This window comes from Protopterus annectens, chromosome 6.part0, assembly GCF_019279795.1.
Source record: "Protopterus annectens isolate FY-2018-M chromosome 6.part0, PAN1.0, whole genome shotgun sequence".
NCBI lineage: Eukaryota > Metazoa > Chordata > Ceratodontiformes > Protopteridae > Protopterus > Protopterus annectens.
This window is the reverse complement of record NC_056737.1, coordinates 234,423,351-234,441,789: the sequence shown is the minus strand read 5'-3', so window position 1 is coordinate 234,441,789 and position 18,439 is coordinate 234,423,351. Positions and strand designations below refer to the sequence as shown.

The following is an 18,439-nucleotide window of genomic DNA, read 5'->3' as shown; positions in this document are numbered from 1 at the left end:
TGCACTTGTATAATGTTACTAGATGCAAGAGTCTTTTACTAGATACCTGCATTTCTAAACATAAAACATCTCAGGTTCACCAGGAATCATATTCAAGTGACTACTTCAGATGCATATAACACATTGCCAGGTATTGCTTCAAAAATTGCCACATATCTGAGAAAGATACAACTATCTGTGTTCTAGAATATTAACCTGCAAAAGAACAAGCATTTGTGTTACCTAGGTAGAAGTGCAACCGCAGGTGTGATTATACAAAGCAGGTAGAATTGGGGGTCTCCTAGTAGTCTTTGCATAGTCCAGTAAGGATTTGATGGAGGATAACATGTTGGACAGTTTCCATTGTAACCAAGTGCCACAGTGAGAAACAGGAGAATGCTGAAGATGACCGATGCCCAATGGAACCACGTCTGCAAAAAAAGAAGAACACAGAGCATTCTTACAACAGAAAACACAGACCTTTCCTTTAATAAAAATATGAATTGCATATTATTAACACAACACCTGCTCAGGTACAGACCAGGTGTGGCTCACATCCAGAGATGATATTATTCCAGTACAACACATACCTTGAAAAGCATTACTGCTATTACAGCTTGACTTTGTTTATAAGTTACTTACCACATCAAGCTTAATAATTTAAAGTTTATACTTCTTGTTCTATGCATGGGGTATAGCCAGAAAATTCAACTTAGTATACATATCCTCATATTATTGCCTCTCTCCAACTTTGTGCTTGTATTTTAATAAATGTAAACAAAAAATTTTTCCTACTCTGTATATTCTTACAACGGCCAAGGAGGTGCAGTGGTTAGCATTGTCTCCTCACAGCAAGAGGTTCTCCGGTTTGATCCTCAGCTGGGGTGCCTTCTGTGCGGAGTCTGCATGTCCTCCCTGTGGTCATGTGGGTTTCCTCCGGGTGCTCCGGTTTCCTCCCACATCCCAAAGACATGCAGTAGGTGGACTGGACACACTAAATTGGACCTAGGTGTGAGTATGTGTGCGTGTGCCTTCTATGGAAGGTTGGGCTGGCAACTCGACACTGTAAAACACCACTGTCAATCATGAGCGGGCATATGATCTGCTGTGGTGACCCCTAACCGGGAAAAGCCGAAAGAAGAAGATGATGATTTTGGGTACCTTAAAGCCATATAAAGTTTGCTTAGTAAAACACAGAATCCTACCTTTTAGCAAGATATGTACATATCTGCCTTGTGGGTATTAGCTTATACAGTTATACAAATTTTTAATAAGTCAGAGCATTTCAGAAAGATGCTCAGAAAAATTCAGGTGAATATAAAAAGTTCTGCTTGGCAAACTGTAATGTTATCATAACAGCAACAGGAAAAATATGAATATGTCTCACTGCAGAGGAATTCTATACAAAGCCATAAACAATGGAGTGTCAAAGACCCCAAATCAGGTACAATTATAAATATTACAGTAATGCACTTAAAAAGTTAAAAGAAAAAGTACAGTTTTGTACCTACCATAAATGTAGATGTTCGAGTGTTCACCCTGCTGCAGTCATCACACTTGGGTTATCCTGCCGTCAGGCGGTCCCGCAGTCGGCCCAAATTCCAAAGTCTTGGTCCGGCGTCGGTTGCTGTCGCTTCTTCTCTGACTTCGGTGCGCCAGGGGTATATAAGAGGCATCCGACGCCATTTTCTTCAGTTTTTCTTGCCCCAGATGTCAGGTGCCACCAATAGGTAAGCAAAAAAAAAATATATATATATATATATATATATATATATATATATATATATATATATACATATAGCTATATAGCTATATAAAAATAAAACAAAACCCTTAGGCACAAGCAAATACACCACAGAGGTAGTATAGGATAGAGTGGTAGAGATAAGTTCAGCTAGTTCAGAGGGGATGGAGGGAGGGTAACCTGGACTGCAGCAGGGTGAACACTCTAACATCTACATTTATGGTAGGTACAAAACTGTACTATGTTCATCGTGTTACCCTGCTGCAGTCATCACACTTGGGTTGAATCCCAAAGCTAAGGATGGGAGGTGGAGTCAGATAGGGTTAGAAGAAGCTAGTAAGCCCTGCAAAACTGCAGTGGCAAAACCAGCTCTAGTCTTAGAGTATAGAGGTAAGTCAAGTGATAGTGTTTGGTGAAGGTGTGCACTGAACTCCAAGTAGCAGCTTCCAGAATATCCTTGGTTGGCACTCCCCTGAGAAAGGCTGCTGATTTAGCTGTAGCCCTGGTGGAGTGGGACCTAATGTTAGCAGGTACTGGTTTCCCATGAAGTATGTAGCAATAATGTATGCAATGCCCTATCCATTTTGAAATTGTCTGTTTTGAGATAACTTTTCCTTGTGATCCTGTAGCATAGGCTACAAAAAGCTGGTCAGTTTTTCTGAAAGCCTTAGTTTTATCCAAGTAGTAACGTAATTGCCTGTGAATGTCCAAAGAGTGCAGGAGTCTTTCTCCTTTGTTCTGGGGATTTGTGAAGAAGGTGGGCAAGTGAATGGTTTGGTTTAGGGCCACACTAGATACCACCTCTTTCATAAAGGAAGGATTAGTTCATAGAGAGACTCAGTCTTGATGAAAAATGAGGAAAGGTTCCACTGCCATTAGTGCCTGCAGCTCTGAGACTCTTCTAGCTGAGGTTATTGCTAGTAGTAGGGCAGTTTTCCATGAAAGAAATTTTAAATCAGCTGAAAAAACTGGTTCAAAGGGTGGCAATGTAAGCTTTTCCAGAACAAAGTTGAGATCCCAAGTAGGTGTTGGAGCTCTCCTTGGCGGTCTTAAGTTCTTAGCCCCTCTGAGGAACTGTCTTAGGAGTGAATGTGAGAATAAAGGAGGATCCGTGCTATAATGAGCTGAAATTGCTGAGGTGTGGATCTTAATAGATGAAAAGGAAAGTCCTTTGTCTAACATCTCAGTTAAATATTGTAGAATCTGAGGGATGTTTGGATCAAGGGGGTTTAGGCCTTTAGCCTGGTTCCAGGCGCAAAATCTTTTCCATTTGTCTGAACAGATTTTCCTGGTGCTGGGTCTCCTAGCCTCCAGAATGACATCCATAACAGCTTTGGATAAAGGTGTTGGCTGGTTGTTTAGGTAATTTGCCATGCAGCCAGGTTTAAAGTCTTGAGCTGGCTGTGTAGAATCTGATGGTCTCACTGGGTGAGCAGGTGAGGAATTTGTGGCAAAATCCATGGTGGGCCGTGGGCCATGTTCCTTAAAATTGGGTACCAATGCTGGCGTGGCTAGTCTGGTGCAAAGAGTATCATTTGTGGCCTCTCTAATCTGACTTTCAGCAGTACCTTTGCTAGAAGAGGTAGTGGAGGGAAGGCATACACTGTTAATGTTTTCCAGCTGAATGAGAGGGCGTCCACTTTCCAAGCTAGTGGATGGAAGGTCCTTGTGCAAAATGTTTGAAGTTGGTGGTTGTGGGGGCTTGCAAGCAGATCTATGTCTGGGCGTCCCCATTTTTCAGCTATCATTGCAAATACTTGTGGATCTAGTTTTCATTCGTGTGGATCCATGATGTTTCTGCTTAAGTCGTCTGCCAATGTTTTTTTCTTTCCTGGCAGGAATTGTGCTTGTAATTGAACCTGGTAAGACAGTGCAGTGTTCCACAAGGTCATTGCTTGCCTGCATAGAGGGTAGGAATGTGTGCCCCCTTCTTGTTTATGTACCACATGACTGTGGTATTGTCCGTCTTTATTATTAGTTGTCCTGGGTGTAGAAGGTCTTTGAAAGCTCTTAGGGCATTCTGTACTGCTAGCATTTCTTTTTGATTGATATGCAGATGCCTCTGATCTGTAGTCCATTTGCCCTGAATGCACTGCCCTGCCATGTGTGCTCCCCAGGCATAGTCCGATGCATCTGTTGTCATAGTTTGCCTGGCTGTAGGTAAGGTGAAAGGCTGACCCTTGTTGAGGTGACATGCCTGTGCCCACCATAAAAACTCCTGTTGAAGGCAGGGAATGAGTGATATCATTGTTTCCAAGCTGTGGCTGTGATGAGTCCATACACTTTTCAGGTACCATTGTAAATTCCTCATATGCAGTTTTGCAAATGGTATTAGTAGTATGCAAGATGCCATGAATCCCAAGGCCTGCAGAATTTTTCTTGCAGGGAGTTGGGTCTTTGTTGCCATTATTTTGAAATATTGAAACAGCTGTCATTGCTTGTCTGGCGTGAGATAAGCCATCTGGGCCGTTGTATTCAAGCTGGCACCCAGGAATATTATGTTTTGTGAGGGCACTAGTTTTGATTTCTTTTTGTTTACTGTGTACCCTAGGCAACTTAGAAGGTGTTTGACAAATGCCAGATGCTTTAAAAGAATGTCCTTACTTTCTGCTTGAATAAGGCAGTCATCCAGGTAAGGGTATATTTGAATTCCTCTTTGCCTGCAGTATGCAATTGCTGGTGCCAGGCATTTTGTGAAGACCCAGGGCGCAGTAGATAAGCCAAAGGGCAGTGCAGAGAATTGATAATGCATTGAACCTGCAATGAAGCGGCGGTATCTTCTGCAATTTTGTCTGATAGGGACATGCAGGTATGCCTCCTTGAGGTCCAAAGTGACTAGCCAAGCATTCTTGCCCAGCATGGAAAGAAGCTGCTGCAGTGTTAGCATCTTGAATTTTGGCACTTGCAGACAGGTGTTCAGAATTGAAAGATCCAGAATGGGTCTCCATGCTTTGTCCTTTCTTGGGACTAGGAAGAGTCTTGAGTAAAATCCTTGTCCTTGCTCCTGTGTAGGTACCTGTTGAATGGCTCTCATGTTCATGAGAGATGTAATTTGATTTTGTACCTCTGCCCATTGATTTGGTGGCAGGCTTGGCATTCCTTTGATCCTTGGTAAGGTATGAAAGTGGAATCTGTATCCTTGCGAGACAATGTTTAGAACCCATTTGTCTTTTGTGATGATGTGCCAGTTGTCTGCAAACAATGCTAGTTTTCCTCCCAAGGGAGTTGCCAGGAGAGATGTGCTTGGTAGTTTGAGGATAGAGTCATTGTGTTTGTCTTCTGCTAGCTTGGGGCCTGTCTTCTCCTCCTTTCTGGGTAGCAGAACCCCATTGGCGAGGTTTGTAAGGGCCCTGTGAGTGACCTCTGCCCCTTGGGCATCTGTATTTGCCCCTCTGTGATCTGTTTGAAGCTGGAAAGGACCAGTTTTTTGTTGGCCAATTTCTGCTGAAACGAGGGGGTTGTCCCTGCAAAAAATTCTTGACCGTTTGCATAGACTTTGCCTTATCCTCCATTTTCTTTAAAACCTCTTCTGCTTTGATACCAAATAATACATCCTGCTGTAAAGGTGCATCCAATAATTTTGCTTTAACATGGTCAAGGAGGGTTTGTTCTTTTAACCAAGCATGTCTACATATGACAGAGCCAGTAACAGCTACTCTACAAGAAGCTTCCAATTAATCAAATCCGCATTGTAAAGTATGTTTGCCCACCTGTTCAGCTGCATGCAACAGATCCTGCATTTCCTTGAATTCAGGCAGTTCTGAATGTGCGCTCATTTTTTGTTTTAACTGAGACATTAGGAATTGTTGATATTTCAACATGTGAAACTGGCAATTTAAAATATACAATGTATATTTTCTTTCCCCATCTATCTAGGGCTCTGGAATCCCTTTCAGAGGGCACAGGATTTTTAGCCATAGAAGCTTTTGCTCCCTTAGGACCCTGGGAAATTGTTTCTGGGTCAGCTACAGGGCTTTTATAAAGGAATTTATGTGAGTCAGGTACTCTGTAGTATCTGTCTGGTTTGGCTGGAGCAGGAGGAAGAGAGTCTGGATTTAAACTAGACTCCAAGTAAACATCATCCACAATATCTAGAACAGGAGGGAAAGCAGGAGGTCTGTGCTGGGGTAGTAAAAAGAACTCTCGGAGCCTTTTCTTAGAATCTGAGTAATCCTGGCCTTCCCAGTGGAAATATTCGCTCATGGTATGTAAAGTTTCCCCAAAGGAGTAGTCTTCAGGGGGAGATGCTGAGGGAATAGAGTCTTCAGCATCAGAATCTTCATAAGGTGGAAAAGTGTAATCCTGTTCCTCAGAAGAATCTGAGGAGAGAGAAACCTGGTCAGAGGATGCATAATCCTCCTCTTGTCTTGGTCTTTTATCAGGAGGGGGATGGGAACCCCTGATAAGGGTAATCAAATCTTCAGCCATCTTAAGCATCTGTTTCTTAGGCATGGGGCCTTGAACTGTAGACTGATGTACAGTTTTCTTTGGTTTTAAAGGAGTTTTAAGTTTAGCATAAGATTTAATGGTGAGTGTAGTCGGTCTGAAGACACCTTCTGCAACCGAAGGTGTTGCCGTTGCACCGGTGTCTAGTTCTGCTCCGGTGTCGGTAGACGGCTACGTCGGCCTAGTAGACTCCGCTTGGGAATCCGCAGCTGTCTGGGGTTCCAGCTCTGCGGTCGTCAGGGGCTGCGTAGGTGCCTCACTGAAAACAGGAGAACCGGCGACAGGCCCAGCTGAGGCCTCGATGTCTGGCTTATTCCTAGGCTGCCTGTCCTTATCCTTGCGTTTTTTATGAATGGCAGTTGTCGGCTGCTCCGACGGCATGATATAATTAAATTACCTACCAAAGTAATGCCGTGCAAAGTCAAAACGGCATTTGATAGTTTGCTTATTAAACCTAGTGCAAAACCGACAACCTGTGACGTCGTGGTCTGGGCCTAGGCAAGGAATACAATAGGAATGGAAGTCCTTATGAGGTATTTGCTTCCCACAAAAAATGCAATTGTTAACTTTTTCTGACATCGGACTGAGGCAAGAAAATGTTCCCCAATGGGGTACTTAGCTTTACTGAAGACTTCGGACTGAAATTCAAATTGAAAATCTCAGGTGTCGGCCGACCGGCACTTGCGAACTGCTTCTGCTTCGGGCACCACGCGGCAAGAAAGACTGGAGAAAATGGCGTCAGATGCCTCTTATATACCCCTGGCGCACTGACATCAGGGAAGAAGCGACAGCAACAGACGCCGGGCCAAGACTTTGGAATTCGGGCCGACTGCGGGACCGCCTGACAGCAGGATAACCCAAGTGTGATGACTGCAGCAGGGTAACACGATGAACATCAGTTTTTGCAACATGCATTTTCTGAAGTAGCTGTAGTAATATGAAAATGTAATGTTTAACATTGACTGGCTGACTGCAATCCTCAATGATTAACCAGACAGACAGAGCAAAAATGAGGCAAATCAATGATATTTTGCAAATTCAGGGACAGCTGAGACATATACATGTGAAACAGTTAATAACATTTCAGCATTCTTACACATTATGTTACCATGCTGAATACTCTATAATGATATACTGTATAAAACATTGCCTTTTAGGGTATGCACAGACTATCTCTGCTGTACAACTGCTTTTACTTTTCCCAATGTAACTTGAAGGTGCATCAGTGATATTGGTCCAAATCTGTAGCCATTTGAAATGTTGGGATCCACTCAAGTGAATCCTGAAACATAGAGACTGAATAGCTGAAAGAAATTGACTTACATATACTAAGTCTAAGATGGCCAGGTCTTGGAATATTCCCTTTTCTTCAAGGTATGGCTATCTTAGAGTTGTTACATACTGTATATCAGTTTGGGGAGTTGTGGAAGAGCTTGCCTCCCTGCAAAAATGAATGCAAGGAGAACAGCAATTATTGAGATTTGATATTTTCCTTTCTGTTTTTTTTTCTGGCTTGTTGACCTTCAGTATTTCGAGTGCTGACATTTCAATATGGACCCCATCTAAATCAAAACTGATGCTAAACAACGGATACTGTATATAAGCAATGTTTATAAATTAGATTTAACATATTACTCCACAGATACTGAAGTATTTTGGATTTGTTGAAGAGGTCATAAAGTATATTGAAAGCAGTCAAACTGTTTTCAGTTTCAGACCCTCAGAATACCTTCATCTCTTCAGACCATCAGCTCCTTAGTATAGGCCCCAACATATTAAACCATCACTCCATGTCTCATATGAAATGTAGCTCATGAAATCAAGAGAAACCATATAGCTTATGGAAAAAATGCAAAAATGCACTGCTTGGTGAAGAAAATGTGGGCAACACTAAAATGAAAGCAGATATACCTCTGTACACCTACTTTACTTAAGGCAGACATTGAGGTCTCATAATTCTGGTTAGCCTGAAAGATCTGTGTTAATTTGATGCAGAAAGACAATGCGAAGGGGAGGTCATACTGCTGGGAAAAACACTGGGGGACACTTTGCTCTAAAGCAAGACAAGTGACAAAATGTTGATAACATCTGGCTTGTCTGTTAGTTACTAAACATAACAGTTCTACATATGTTTAGCAAACATACATTTCATCAAGAGTGGAAAATCAAGAAAAACACGTTGCATAGCACACATTTATAAGAAACTAAATGAGATACGTAGCAATGGAAAACCTGGACTTTTGAAATCCCTTTAGCTTAGATAAAGTAAGGGCAACCAGAATGAGAAGCTTTCACAGATAGCCACCATTTATTGACTTAGTTTATAATAGAGGCACACTGATCTGCAAGACCTAAGGCAGGCACGCAGCTTATTAAAGAAATTATAGCTCACAAAATTAAAATATCTGAGGAAGTTGAAAGGAAAGGTCTAGTAGGGCACTTTATAATGTTAAGTATTCTAAACAATATTATTCAATGTAGGAACACTAAGCTATCACAAGTAAATATGCAAAAACACCACAGAGAAATAAAAGGTTCCTAGGTCAAGTATATCACAATTAATTGTGCTACTAAGTGTCTGTTGTACATGCTTAATCATACAGGCCTATTTATGTTTTGGAAAAGCTTTACACCAAGCAGCCTGATTGTACCTTCTTGTCTGCTTGTCTATCAATGATTTAGTCAGTCAGTCATTAATTAGTCTTAAGATGGGGTAGAGGAGTTTATGGTTAGTTGGCCATGTAATACACCTTTTATAAACACAGTAACAATCATGTAGCTGACACAATATCATAGGAGCAAGATATATAAGGGAGAGACAGACAGTCAGTACAGACTGTACAGGGAGGCTTGCTAATAATTTAAAGAACAGCATACACGAAAACAGACTAGGTCTGGCTGATTTCCTACAGCTTGCTCAGAATGCGCTGTTTCACTGCAGAATTATTCCTCTCAATGAATTTTCTCTCAACTCAAACAATATCTGTCTGTCTCTTCAAACTTTCAAACAATTATGTCAGCAGTTTTCATGAACCAGAAATTGAAATAAACTGAGAAAAACAATGAATCAAATAAAATCTTAATCTAAATATCACTACCAGTTCCTTAATTTATCAAAAAAGAAGTGGACGTGGAGAAATTAAAATATGTACTTTGTGGAATTAATTTTGTGGCACTACAGATCTGTACAGCAAAAGATGGATTACACCTAAGCACATACCTCTCAACTGTCCCTGATTTTCAGGGATGTCCCTGATTTTGACTCAAGTTTTAGCTCTGTCCCTCTTAATCCCTCCTAAAACTAGCGATTTTTGGAGGAAAGGTGGTGAATTACACTTAATGAATAATGACAATAATTAAGAGTTATAGACTTCTTTTACTTCAGAAAAATGTGTATTAATTCATATGCTTTGATTCTGTCAATGTTTCAAGTTAATAGCATTAATATTTTAAAAGTGTCCCTGATTTTTTCTTGACTTGTCCCTGATTTTGTTGAAATTTGTCCCCGATTGGTTGAGAGGTCTGCCTAAGCAAGAAATGGGAAAAATGCTGTCTATGAATATCAGCAACTATCAGAAGGCATCTTACTTTAAATGAATACAAAATGGAAGGGAGAATGGGCACATAATGTGCAAACATAAAATCTGAGCAATAAAATAATGAAACTGCAAATACAGCTGGATAGTTTGGTGCTAATGTGTAATTAATTACTTATACACGCATATACATAACACAAAGAAGGAGAATTCTATATATATTTTACTGAAATTCATAATAAGAACAATGCACACAAGGTGTCATGATATACAAAACAATCCACACATTACATCTCCCTATTATACTAAAATAAGTATTAATATAGCATAAAAACATATAATCACTGAAATGGTATATCACTGGACAGCATGTCTTCCAGTTCCATCTGAAAAAAATCATTAAGATTACGAATAAAAAAAACAGCTCACAACATAACAAATATTGCTAAACACTACTGTAATTACATCTAGTAATAAACAATAGAGGAGTTACCAGATATATAAAATTCACTAACCTCCTCCTTTGAAACCCACAAAAGAACTCATTACATTATCCCACATTACACCAAGGAGTTAAATACCATGTCAAAATGTTTTCCACCTAGATGGGAGGGTAGAGCTACCTTCTAGTTTAAAATATCTTTCAATCCTCTTAATTAAACAGGAACACTTGTATGTACCTCATTCAACAACTTCCCTACAGATGTCCTCCACTCTTGGCTAAAAGAAATTTGGGAATAGTTGATATTAACAAAGTAACACATTAATTTCATGTCCAATTGCTTTCTACTGGGAGCATATCCATCCCTAAAAATTTCAATGTCCAATTTATAGACTTACCAAAGGTTTGATTCCATCAAACCACACATTATTGCCATCTAGCATGTGCTCTTTTACACAAAAAGAACAAGCAGATGATAATAGCTTCGCTGATGCCATATCATCAGCACTAAGACTATGCTATCCCACCTTCTCTAAATAATCTAGGTGGAGTAGGTTAGCGAAGATGCGGCAGTCCCACAAGTTAAGTCCATATATAAGACCAATTCTTAAGGAGGAGGAGTACATTACCCCAAATCACTCTCCACTGATGTTGCTTAATGCTTGCCAAACTCCAGTTCTGGGGCAGATCTTTGAAGACTGCACCTCCTCTTCTGTTTCTAATACTTCTCTATTTCCTCTCTGCTTCTGAGGTTTTTCTCCTTCCTTAAACACCAGCTATAGAGTGAGAGCAACTGGCAATCAGTGAGCTATTGACGAATCATCACATTCTGCATCAGTTCTGAAAAACATAAAAATGGACCCAGAGTCTAATACCACGTAATATTACCATTATATAACTGGGCCCATTTATGGATACCCAGTTCCCTTCAAATTTTAAGTTTCAAGTATCTCCCTAGTGACTCTTTTTATCATTCCAAATAAACTCACGTGCTGAACTATCCCACTACAAGTCTTATAATGTTTGCAGTAGGATTTTACACATCCACAGCCATTTAGCCAAACCATATTCAATGGTCTCATGATAACTTCCACATTTGAGCTACCATCTGTGTGTACGCTGTGTTGCTGTTTCCTTGATTATATCCATTGTGATACATGAAATGCCAAACTGAGCATCAGTAAATGGAGGAATACCTCAGCAACCAGAGGAAACATCTCCCAAAAGATGTTTCTTAGAAATCTTCCCTGTCTGATCCACTAAAGCATAGTCCTCAAAGTATTGTTGTAAATTGGTAAAAACAGGGTGATTATATGGAACTGGTAAATACCATGTTACCTATAACATGTGAGATATAATGATTATTTTTATGGCATTGATTCTTTCAACGATGCTCCCTTTTTTCAACAACTAACTGCAACCCTAAATAGATAGTTGTCAGAATTTCTACAAAAGATCCTATCCTCCCTTTGGCTACATCTCATCCAGTTCTCAGTACCTTGGTTTTATGCGAGTTTCAGCCTAACAGAGATACCATTTTGGAAGACCGTTAAGACCATGGACAGGGCTTTATCCACATCCTCAGCTAATGAGACACAGTCATTAGCAAACAGATTAAATGTTGCTCTGATATCTATATGTTGACACACATTTAACTTTTTCCTAATCCTCACTATAAGTTCTTCTATATGCTAAAATGAATAAGCTCAAAGATAGGGGGGGCACCATAGTCAGCTAGAAATAGGTTTTCCAAACATTTTGGTTAAAAGTGTTATCTTTTGTGCATAAGATCACCATGAAAAACACTGGCAAAATAAGTTATGACATCTAGAAAAAAAATAATAATCTCCAATCAGCCTCTGAATGGGTTTGAAAATGTCAAGCATAACAGCAAAATAAAGATAAGTCACAATATTTTATGATAAACAGAATTAAAGTAGCTTGACAAGATCTTGCTGGGAATAGGTCTACCACAGGAGCTTGAAGACCACTGCCTTGCAGCCAGGGGTTGTGTGTCTTGTAGCTTGTATTAACTGCTGCTTGCACTCAAACTTGAAAAATGAATTTGGGCAAGATATGACAGCCATGTGGAGAGAATTAAACTGTCACATCTTGCCTGAACATAACATTCATATTTGACCAAACTAATCTGAGTGAGTGGGAGTGTAGCTTAGATGTTCAAGCACAAGTCAGGAGGGACTTTTAGGCTTAGAGACCAGGAGGGAGCTTGCAGTCAAGGAGCAGCAACAAGAGCAGAGGAGTTTAGGGTTTGGGGGGGGGTAGACTTTTAGGATTAGGGAGCAATCAGGGCTCAAGAGGGGTGATCAAGTAAATTTAAGTTTAGAGAGCAAGAGAGAGACTGAGTGACTGAAACTGTACCTTCCTTTTAAAGGAAAAAACACAGTGGAAATAAGTGAGGAGTCAGACCAGGGAAGGGTATGCTTGCTGCGTTTCTGCAAACTGAAAAAAGAAATCAAAACTCATCAACTGGAGCAGAAGCCAGTGCTACACTGAAATACATTTTAACTATTATTATTTCAGTTCCCCCTGCTAAGTTAAAGTAATTCCTACAATTAAACTTGATTTAAACCTACTGTGACTAACAGAAATTGTTGCTAAAAGTAGGAAGAACATTTTTTTTAGTTCTGCAGCAGGATCAGTAGGACCTTTTTAAAAATTTTTGAGGGGAGCAGATCAGGAAGAAAGACTGATGTGGATCAGTTCAGAACTCCCCCTCCCCTTTTTTTGCTCCTTAATTTAAGGTTGAGGGGTGCAGGTTGTTAAGAATGGACCTGGCTTGGAGTACCAGAGTTGAGGAATGAACTTATTTTGCTCTTTGCTCAACAACTTAGAGTTGAGCAGCACCAGACTGGGAAACGGCACCAGATGCTAGCAATGGCTCTGGTGCTGTGTGTGTTATTATTCCAAAAGGACTGACTGTCTTGTGAGGTAATATCCACAGACAAGATGCTGACCGTCACAAATGGCATAATTTGAAAACAGGAGAAAACATGCAGTCACTTACTACAAGTGAAATAAATGAAATAAACAAATAAATGTACTACAACATATTAATACAGGAAGACACAGAAAAATGAAGAAAGTTACTTTATAGTCAATAAGACAGTACAGCCACACCCGCTCCTGGTTTGACTTTAAAGTTATCCCTAGGGAAAATGTGGACTTCTGTTAAACAGGAAAGTAATTTGCATATGGATTGAGCTTTGGTGATAGTTGCATCAGACAGTGCTCCTTAAAGAGGCAAGGCAAATCATTTATTACAAGAACTGTACTATCATTCTCTAAACAGAAGCATTTTAGCAATCAGAAAAAATGAATCTCAGGTATGCACCAACTTTTCCTTTCCTACAGAAAAACATGAATGAATGAAGTGAATTCAGGTTTAAAGTGGCCTTTTCTGTCCATATGTCCTGAACAGGCTACTTTAAAGAGGTTAGCTATGACCACAAATTGCAGGATCTAATTATAAACTCTTGATTTAATTATAAACTCGTGAAGACCTTTATTTAATTAAATAACATCTCTGGCATTTCTAACCAGTGATGGAATACATCATACTAAACAAAGTAAAACACATGTGAAGCTAACAGTATTAAAAGAATCTCAAAAACACTCAAAATGAAGACTTATGAGCTGCAAAACACTCTCTTAGCGGAATCACTTCCACGTATTTCTAACTTTTTTGCGGTTAAATCAAAGTGGCAAAATCAGTACTTTTAACAGTTTGCTAGCTTACCAACTCAGAAATGTAATTAACAAAAGTCTCATTGATTGAAATCAAGGTTAGAGAAAGTTTATCAAGGAAAGTATATATATATCCAACAAAATGGCTGATGGCAAGAGTCAAGTTTAGCTTCACCTGCTTAATGAAAATTACATGAAGATGTGAGCAGTCTTGACCCCAATAAATGAGATATTAATAGGTCCAAAACAGAAATTCTCACATTATGGTTTTTATTTTTTCCACACAAATATTCAAATTTTAAATGTAATTTGCTTAGTAGGAGTCAGGATATATACACAGAGACAGGATTATCAAGATAAAGCTAAGGAATCACCAGTAAAATAATAATTTATACTACTTATCTCTCGGATGCTAGCTCTAAGCTGAACAGTTCCTGTTCTCATTAAGTGTCTATATTTGGATTAAGTGTCTATATTTGCTGATTATGTACTCAGTATTGACATTATGGAAGTCCTAGAATGAAGACTAAGATCTTCTGTATTTTGACTATTAAATGAGACTTCATGTTTAAACAAAGGGAGGGGAACAGGTAATGTTTAGCCATACAACTTAATCAGTAACAACATGCAAAACAAAGGGTGAAATTCATTATGGATTAAGCTTAGAGTATGTGAAATCCAATGTGGTAAATTCTGTTTTCTAAAATCCCACCCACCCACTGACTTTGGCAGGTGTTAAGTAGGACACAGTACAGGATCATATAATTTTGCCACTATTTATCAAAGAAGTTGGCTTAACAAGGAGCTCCTCCCATAGAATTGGGCCTCGCAAGTGTCTTAAAGCACATTACAGAAGAAGAAATAAAATCATGTCATCTGGAACAAATATGCACCAGTTACTGTTGTCCCACCATATTAGCATAGTCAAAAATGCACTGGACAATGCAAAACCCCAACAAGAAAGACATAATATCAGTCCTTCCTGCTTCCCAAGCTCAGATTACTCAAATCAAACAATATTCTGTCATAGACTTAAATCATGGGCTTAAATTTGTGCCTACAGTCTTACCGAAAAAGTATGAGTGTAAAATAGAGTTATTTAGGTTTGTTCATAAATTACACTTGTGGTATTATTTTAATTGTATTGTTGTTAAAAATGCAGAGCCAAGTGATTTGTTTAATAACTCACTAAGCTCAGATACGAATTCATTAGAAGTTAATAATAATTCATTGAATGATTAATTTTTATCTTGTTTTAGTGAATTGAATGCATATTGCACTATAGATACCTCTGCAATTAGTACAAATAATAAATTTATGCCTCCTTTGTTACATGAAGGAATAAAAAACTTTCAAGTGATGGTAGGCTTTGAACTTGATGCATTAATAGATAATCTAAATAACAGAAATGTAAGTTTTAATTTATCCAAAAATGAATGGAAGGAATTAATGAATTTTTCAAAACAATGTGATTTAATAGTGAAGCCCTCTGACAAAGGTAACAAAATTGTCATTATGCATTATACTCAATATTATAAAATGTGTACAGATTTATTGGACGATGAGTCTATATATTGTGAAGCTTCAGATGAGGCAATAAAAGTAGTCAAGGAAAATTATTTGAATTTAATACAAAGAGGCTTGAGATTAGGTTATTGGTTGGATGTTGATGTTGAAAATAAGCTGAATATTCAAGATTGTAGTCCAGCCTATTTCTATTGTCTACCTAAAATCCATAAGGACATGATTAATCCCCCGGGTAGACCGATTGTTTCGGCAAGTAATTATTTTTTTACATAACTTAGGGGTGGTTTTACATCAAGTTCTTTTGAAGAAGGTCCAGAAACTTCCTTCTTATATACAGGATTCTTTTGATTTTTTGAATAGAATTAAAAATGTGATTTGGAATAAAAATATGTATTGGCTGACATTAGATGTTAAAAGCCTATACACTAATATTAAAAATTCTTTTGGAATAGAAGCTTTATATAAACAGATGGGTGACTCACCATTGACACATTATATTTTAGATTTAGTGAAATTTTGTCTGGAGAATAATTATTTTTATTTTGATAAGATTTTCCACCAAATCCAAGGTACAGCCATGGGTGCTGCATTTGCACCCATGTATGCTAATATTTTTATGGGATTGGTGGAATTCGAATATATTTATACTCATTTATTTGTTAAAAATTATGTTATATATTATTTTAGATTTATTGATGATTTAATTTTTTTGTGTGAGGGAGGTAAATCTGAAGTTGAGAAATTTGTACAAGATATACAAATGAATAGGTTTAATATAATGTTTGATGGTATGCAATGTGGTGAGAATGTCTCCTTTTTGGATATTAATTTAAAGGGTGTTATAGGTAAACCTATAGTTACAGGTATACATAGGAAATTTGATTGCCTGAATGAATTTTTAATGGACACAAGTTGTCATCCAAGGCATACCCTGGAAGCCTTACCTTATAGAGAATTCTTAAGGCTATCTCGTATCTGTAATGATGAAAAAGATTTTTAAATGAAATAAAGAATTCTACAGATATGTTTATAAGAAGGCAATATGATAGACAATTAGTTAATTTGAGTATAAATAAAATATTTGATAAAAGATATGAGGGAATTAACATGTTGGAAAAAAAAAAATAATAATAGGAGCAATAAAAAACAAGTAGAAGTGATTTTTATGGTCTCTACATTTAATATATATAGTGAAAATATTAAGAAATGTATTTTACATTTTTGGAAATTCTTACAAAACTAGAGAGAACTTAATGATTTAACAAAGAAGAAATCGAATTTTGCCTACAAAAGAGGCAGAAATATAAAAGACATGGTAGTGCATACGAAATTTATTAGACCGGGGGAGAAAATATATGAACAAACTGGTGTTAAGGGAACAGTACCATGTGGAAAATGTAAAGTTTGTCCTTTCGTAAAATTTTTTTTTCCTTATATTAATGGAAATGGCTTTAAACCTAATGGTTATTTTAATTGCACAACGGAGTATGTAATATATGCTATTCAATGTAATTGTGACAAGTTTTATGTGGGTCAAACTAAAAGAATGTTTAAAGTTAGAATTTTAGAGCATTTAAGGGACATAAGAGTAAATAAAATAGAAAGCCCTTTAGCTCGACATTTTATTGAGTTTCATAATGGGGAATGTGATAGTCTGAAGGTTACTATTTTAGAGCAGATTATTATAAATGAATCTAGTGAGAGTAGAATAAGAAATGTTCTCTTAAAGAAAGAAATGATTTTTATTCTAAAATATAATACATTGAGTCCTGTAGGGTTAAATACTGAATGCTGTTGGAAAAGTTTGATTTAATACGCTGTTTTTTTAAGTACATAATGAGTTTTTTTATTTAATTGAATATTTTAATTGAATAATTGACTTTGGTAGTGCTATATATTCTTTGGATTTATGTGATTTGTTACTCCTTGAAGGCTTTTTGGTGAGCCGAGGCGCTAGAGAGAGAAAATAAAGTGTGATTTTCACTGATTCGTTGTTTTTCTTGAAGTTCGTGGTACATTGGTGTTCTGTAAGATGTTCTTCAATATTCTGTCATCCTCTGCTAAACCCAACACAGATCATGCACATACTTCTAGACTTTGTCTTACTAACTACCCCCAAGGAATTATTAGCTGGCTTACATGTTCTACCTAAATACCGTGCAGACTCAGGAACATAACTGCAGAGCAATGAGTCATGAAGCATGTTACTTATGTTTTACACTGCAAAATGTAATACAGCAGATACAAGTCTTCTTACCCAGGTTTTGGTTTCAATGCCTAAATGCATCAAGATAGTTAGCAGTGTGAGGGCTGTGACAGGTGTTCCCCATGTGAAGATATCAACATCTGAATCATAATAAGCCTGTACAAACAAAAAGCACACAATTATCCACAGGGGAAAGAATACTTTGCGTAAACATATCATCTTATATCTTCATCTGGAGCAACTTACAAAATATGGAATGAAAAAACAGACCAGGCTTTGGTAGAAGGCATCAAGCATGTTCATCCAGAACATATATGGCTTATATTCCTAATAAAATAGAAAAACAAGTTTAGAAATCGATAAGAGAATTATTAAACAAGAGAACATTATAAACAACTGTGATTGTAAAGCAATGTATAACAAAGCACGAGATTGATGATTTCAGGGCACAGTAGTGACATCTGGGACATGCCATCATATTACCATGATACAAACTTCAAAGTAACTTACTAAATTTACAGAATTAGTCCTTAACTTCTTTATTTCTGTAATGAATGTTGTTTCTTAAATTTGTATTTTGGGGATGCAGCACTGATAAGGGTACAGCTGTAGCTAACTATTGCTGAAACATTCTGACTTACTATAGATAGCTGTAAGGCAAGAGTTGTTGCTGCTGTTAGATTCTGGGAAACCTGGTCACTAACTTAATCTAGTTAAAAGCTCTCAAATAATGTTCTTGCAGGGCTGGTAACTTCTGTGTTACTCTGTTTATTGTATACTGACAAGTTATGTCTTACTGTCTTTTTGACATTTCTGTGGCACAGATTATGGCATAAACAGAGTCCATTTTTATC

General features: G+C 37.9%; 2 protein-coding genes across 3 annotated transcripts in view; both read right to left on the bottom strand.

Annotated features, from left to right (window-relative positions):
* Positions 1–18,439, bottom strand: part of ACP7 (acid phosphatase 7, tartrate resistant (putative)) — a 1,845,593-nt gene that overhangs the window by 1,596,165 nt on the left and 230,989 nt on the right. The window lies entirely within an intron of this gene.
* Positions 219–18,439, bottom strand: part of ATP10A (ATPase phospholipid transporting 10A (putative)) — a 1,517,068-nt gene continuing 1,498,847 nt past the window's right edge. Inside the window, exons 18-20 of the mRNA XM_044073977.1 lie at positions 17,832–17,912; positions 17,637–17,741; positions 219–410 (exon numbers count right to left, since the gene is read on the bottom strand). Coding sequence (XP_043929912.1) covers positions 219–410; positions 17,637–17,741; positions 17,832–17,912 — 378 coding nt within the window. The remainder of the gene's footprint in view (positions 411–17,636; positions 17,742–17,831; positions 17,913–18,439) is intronic.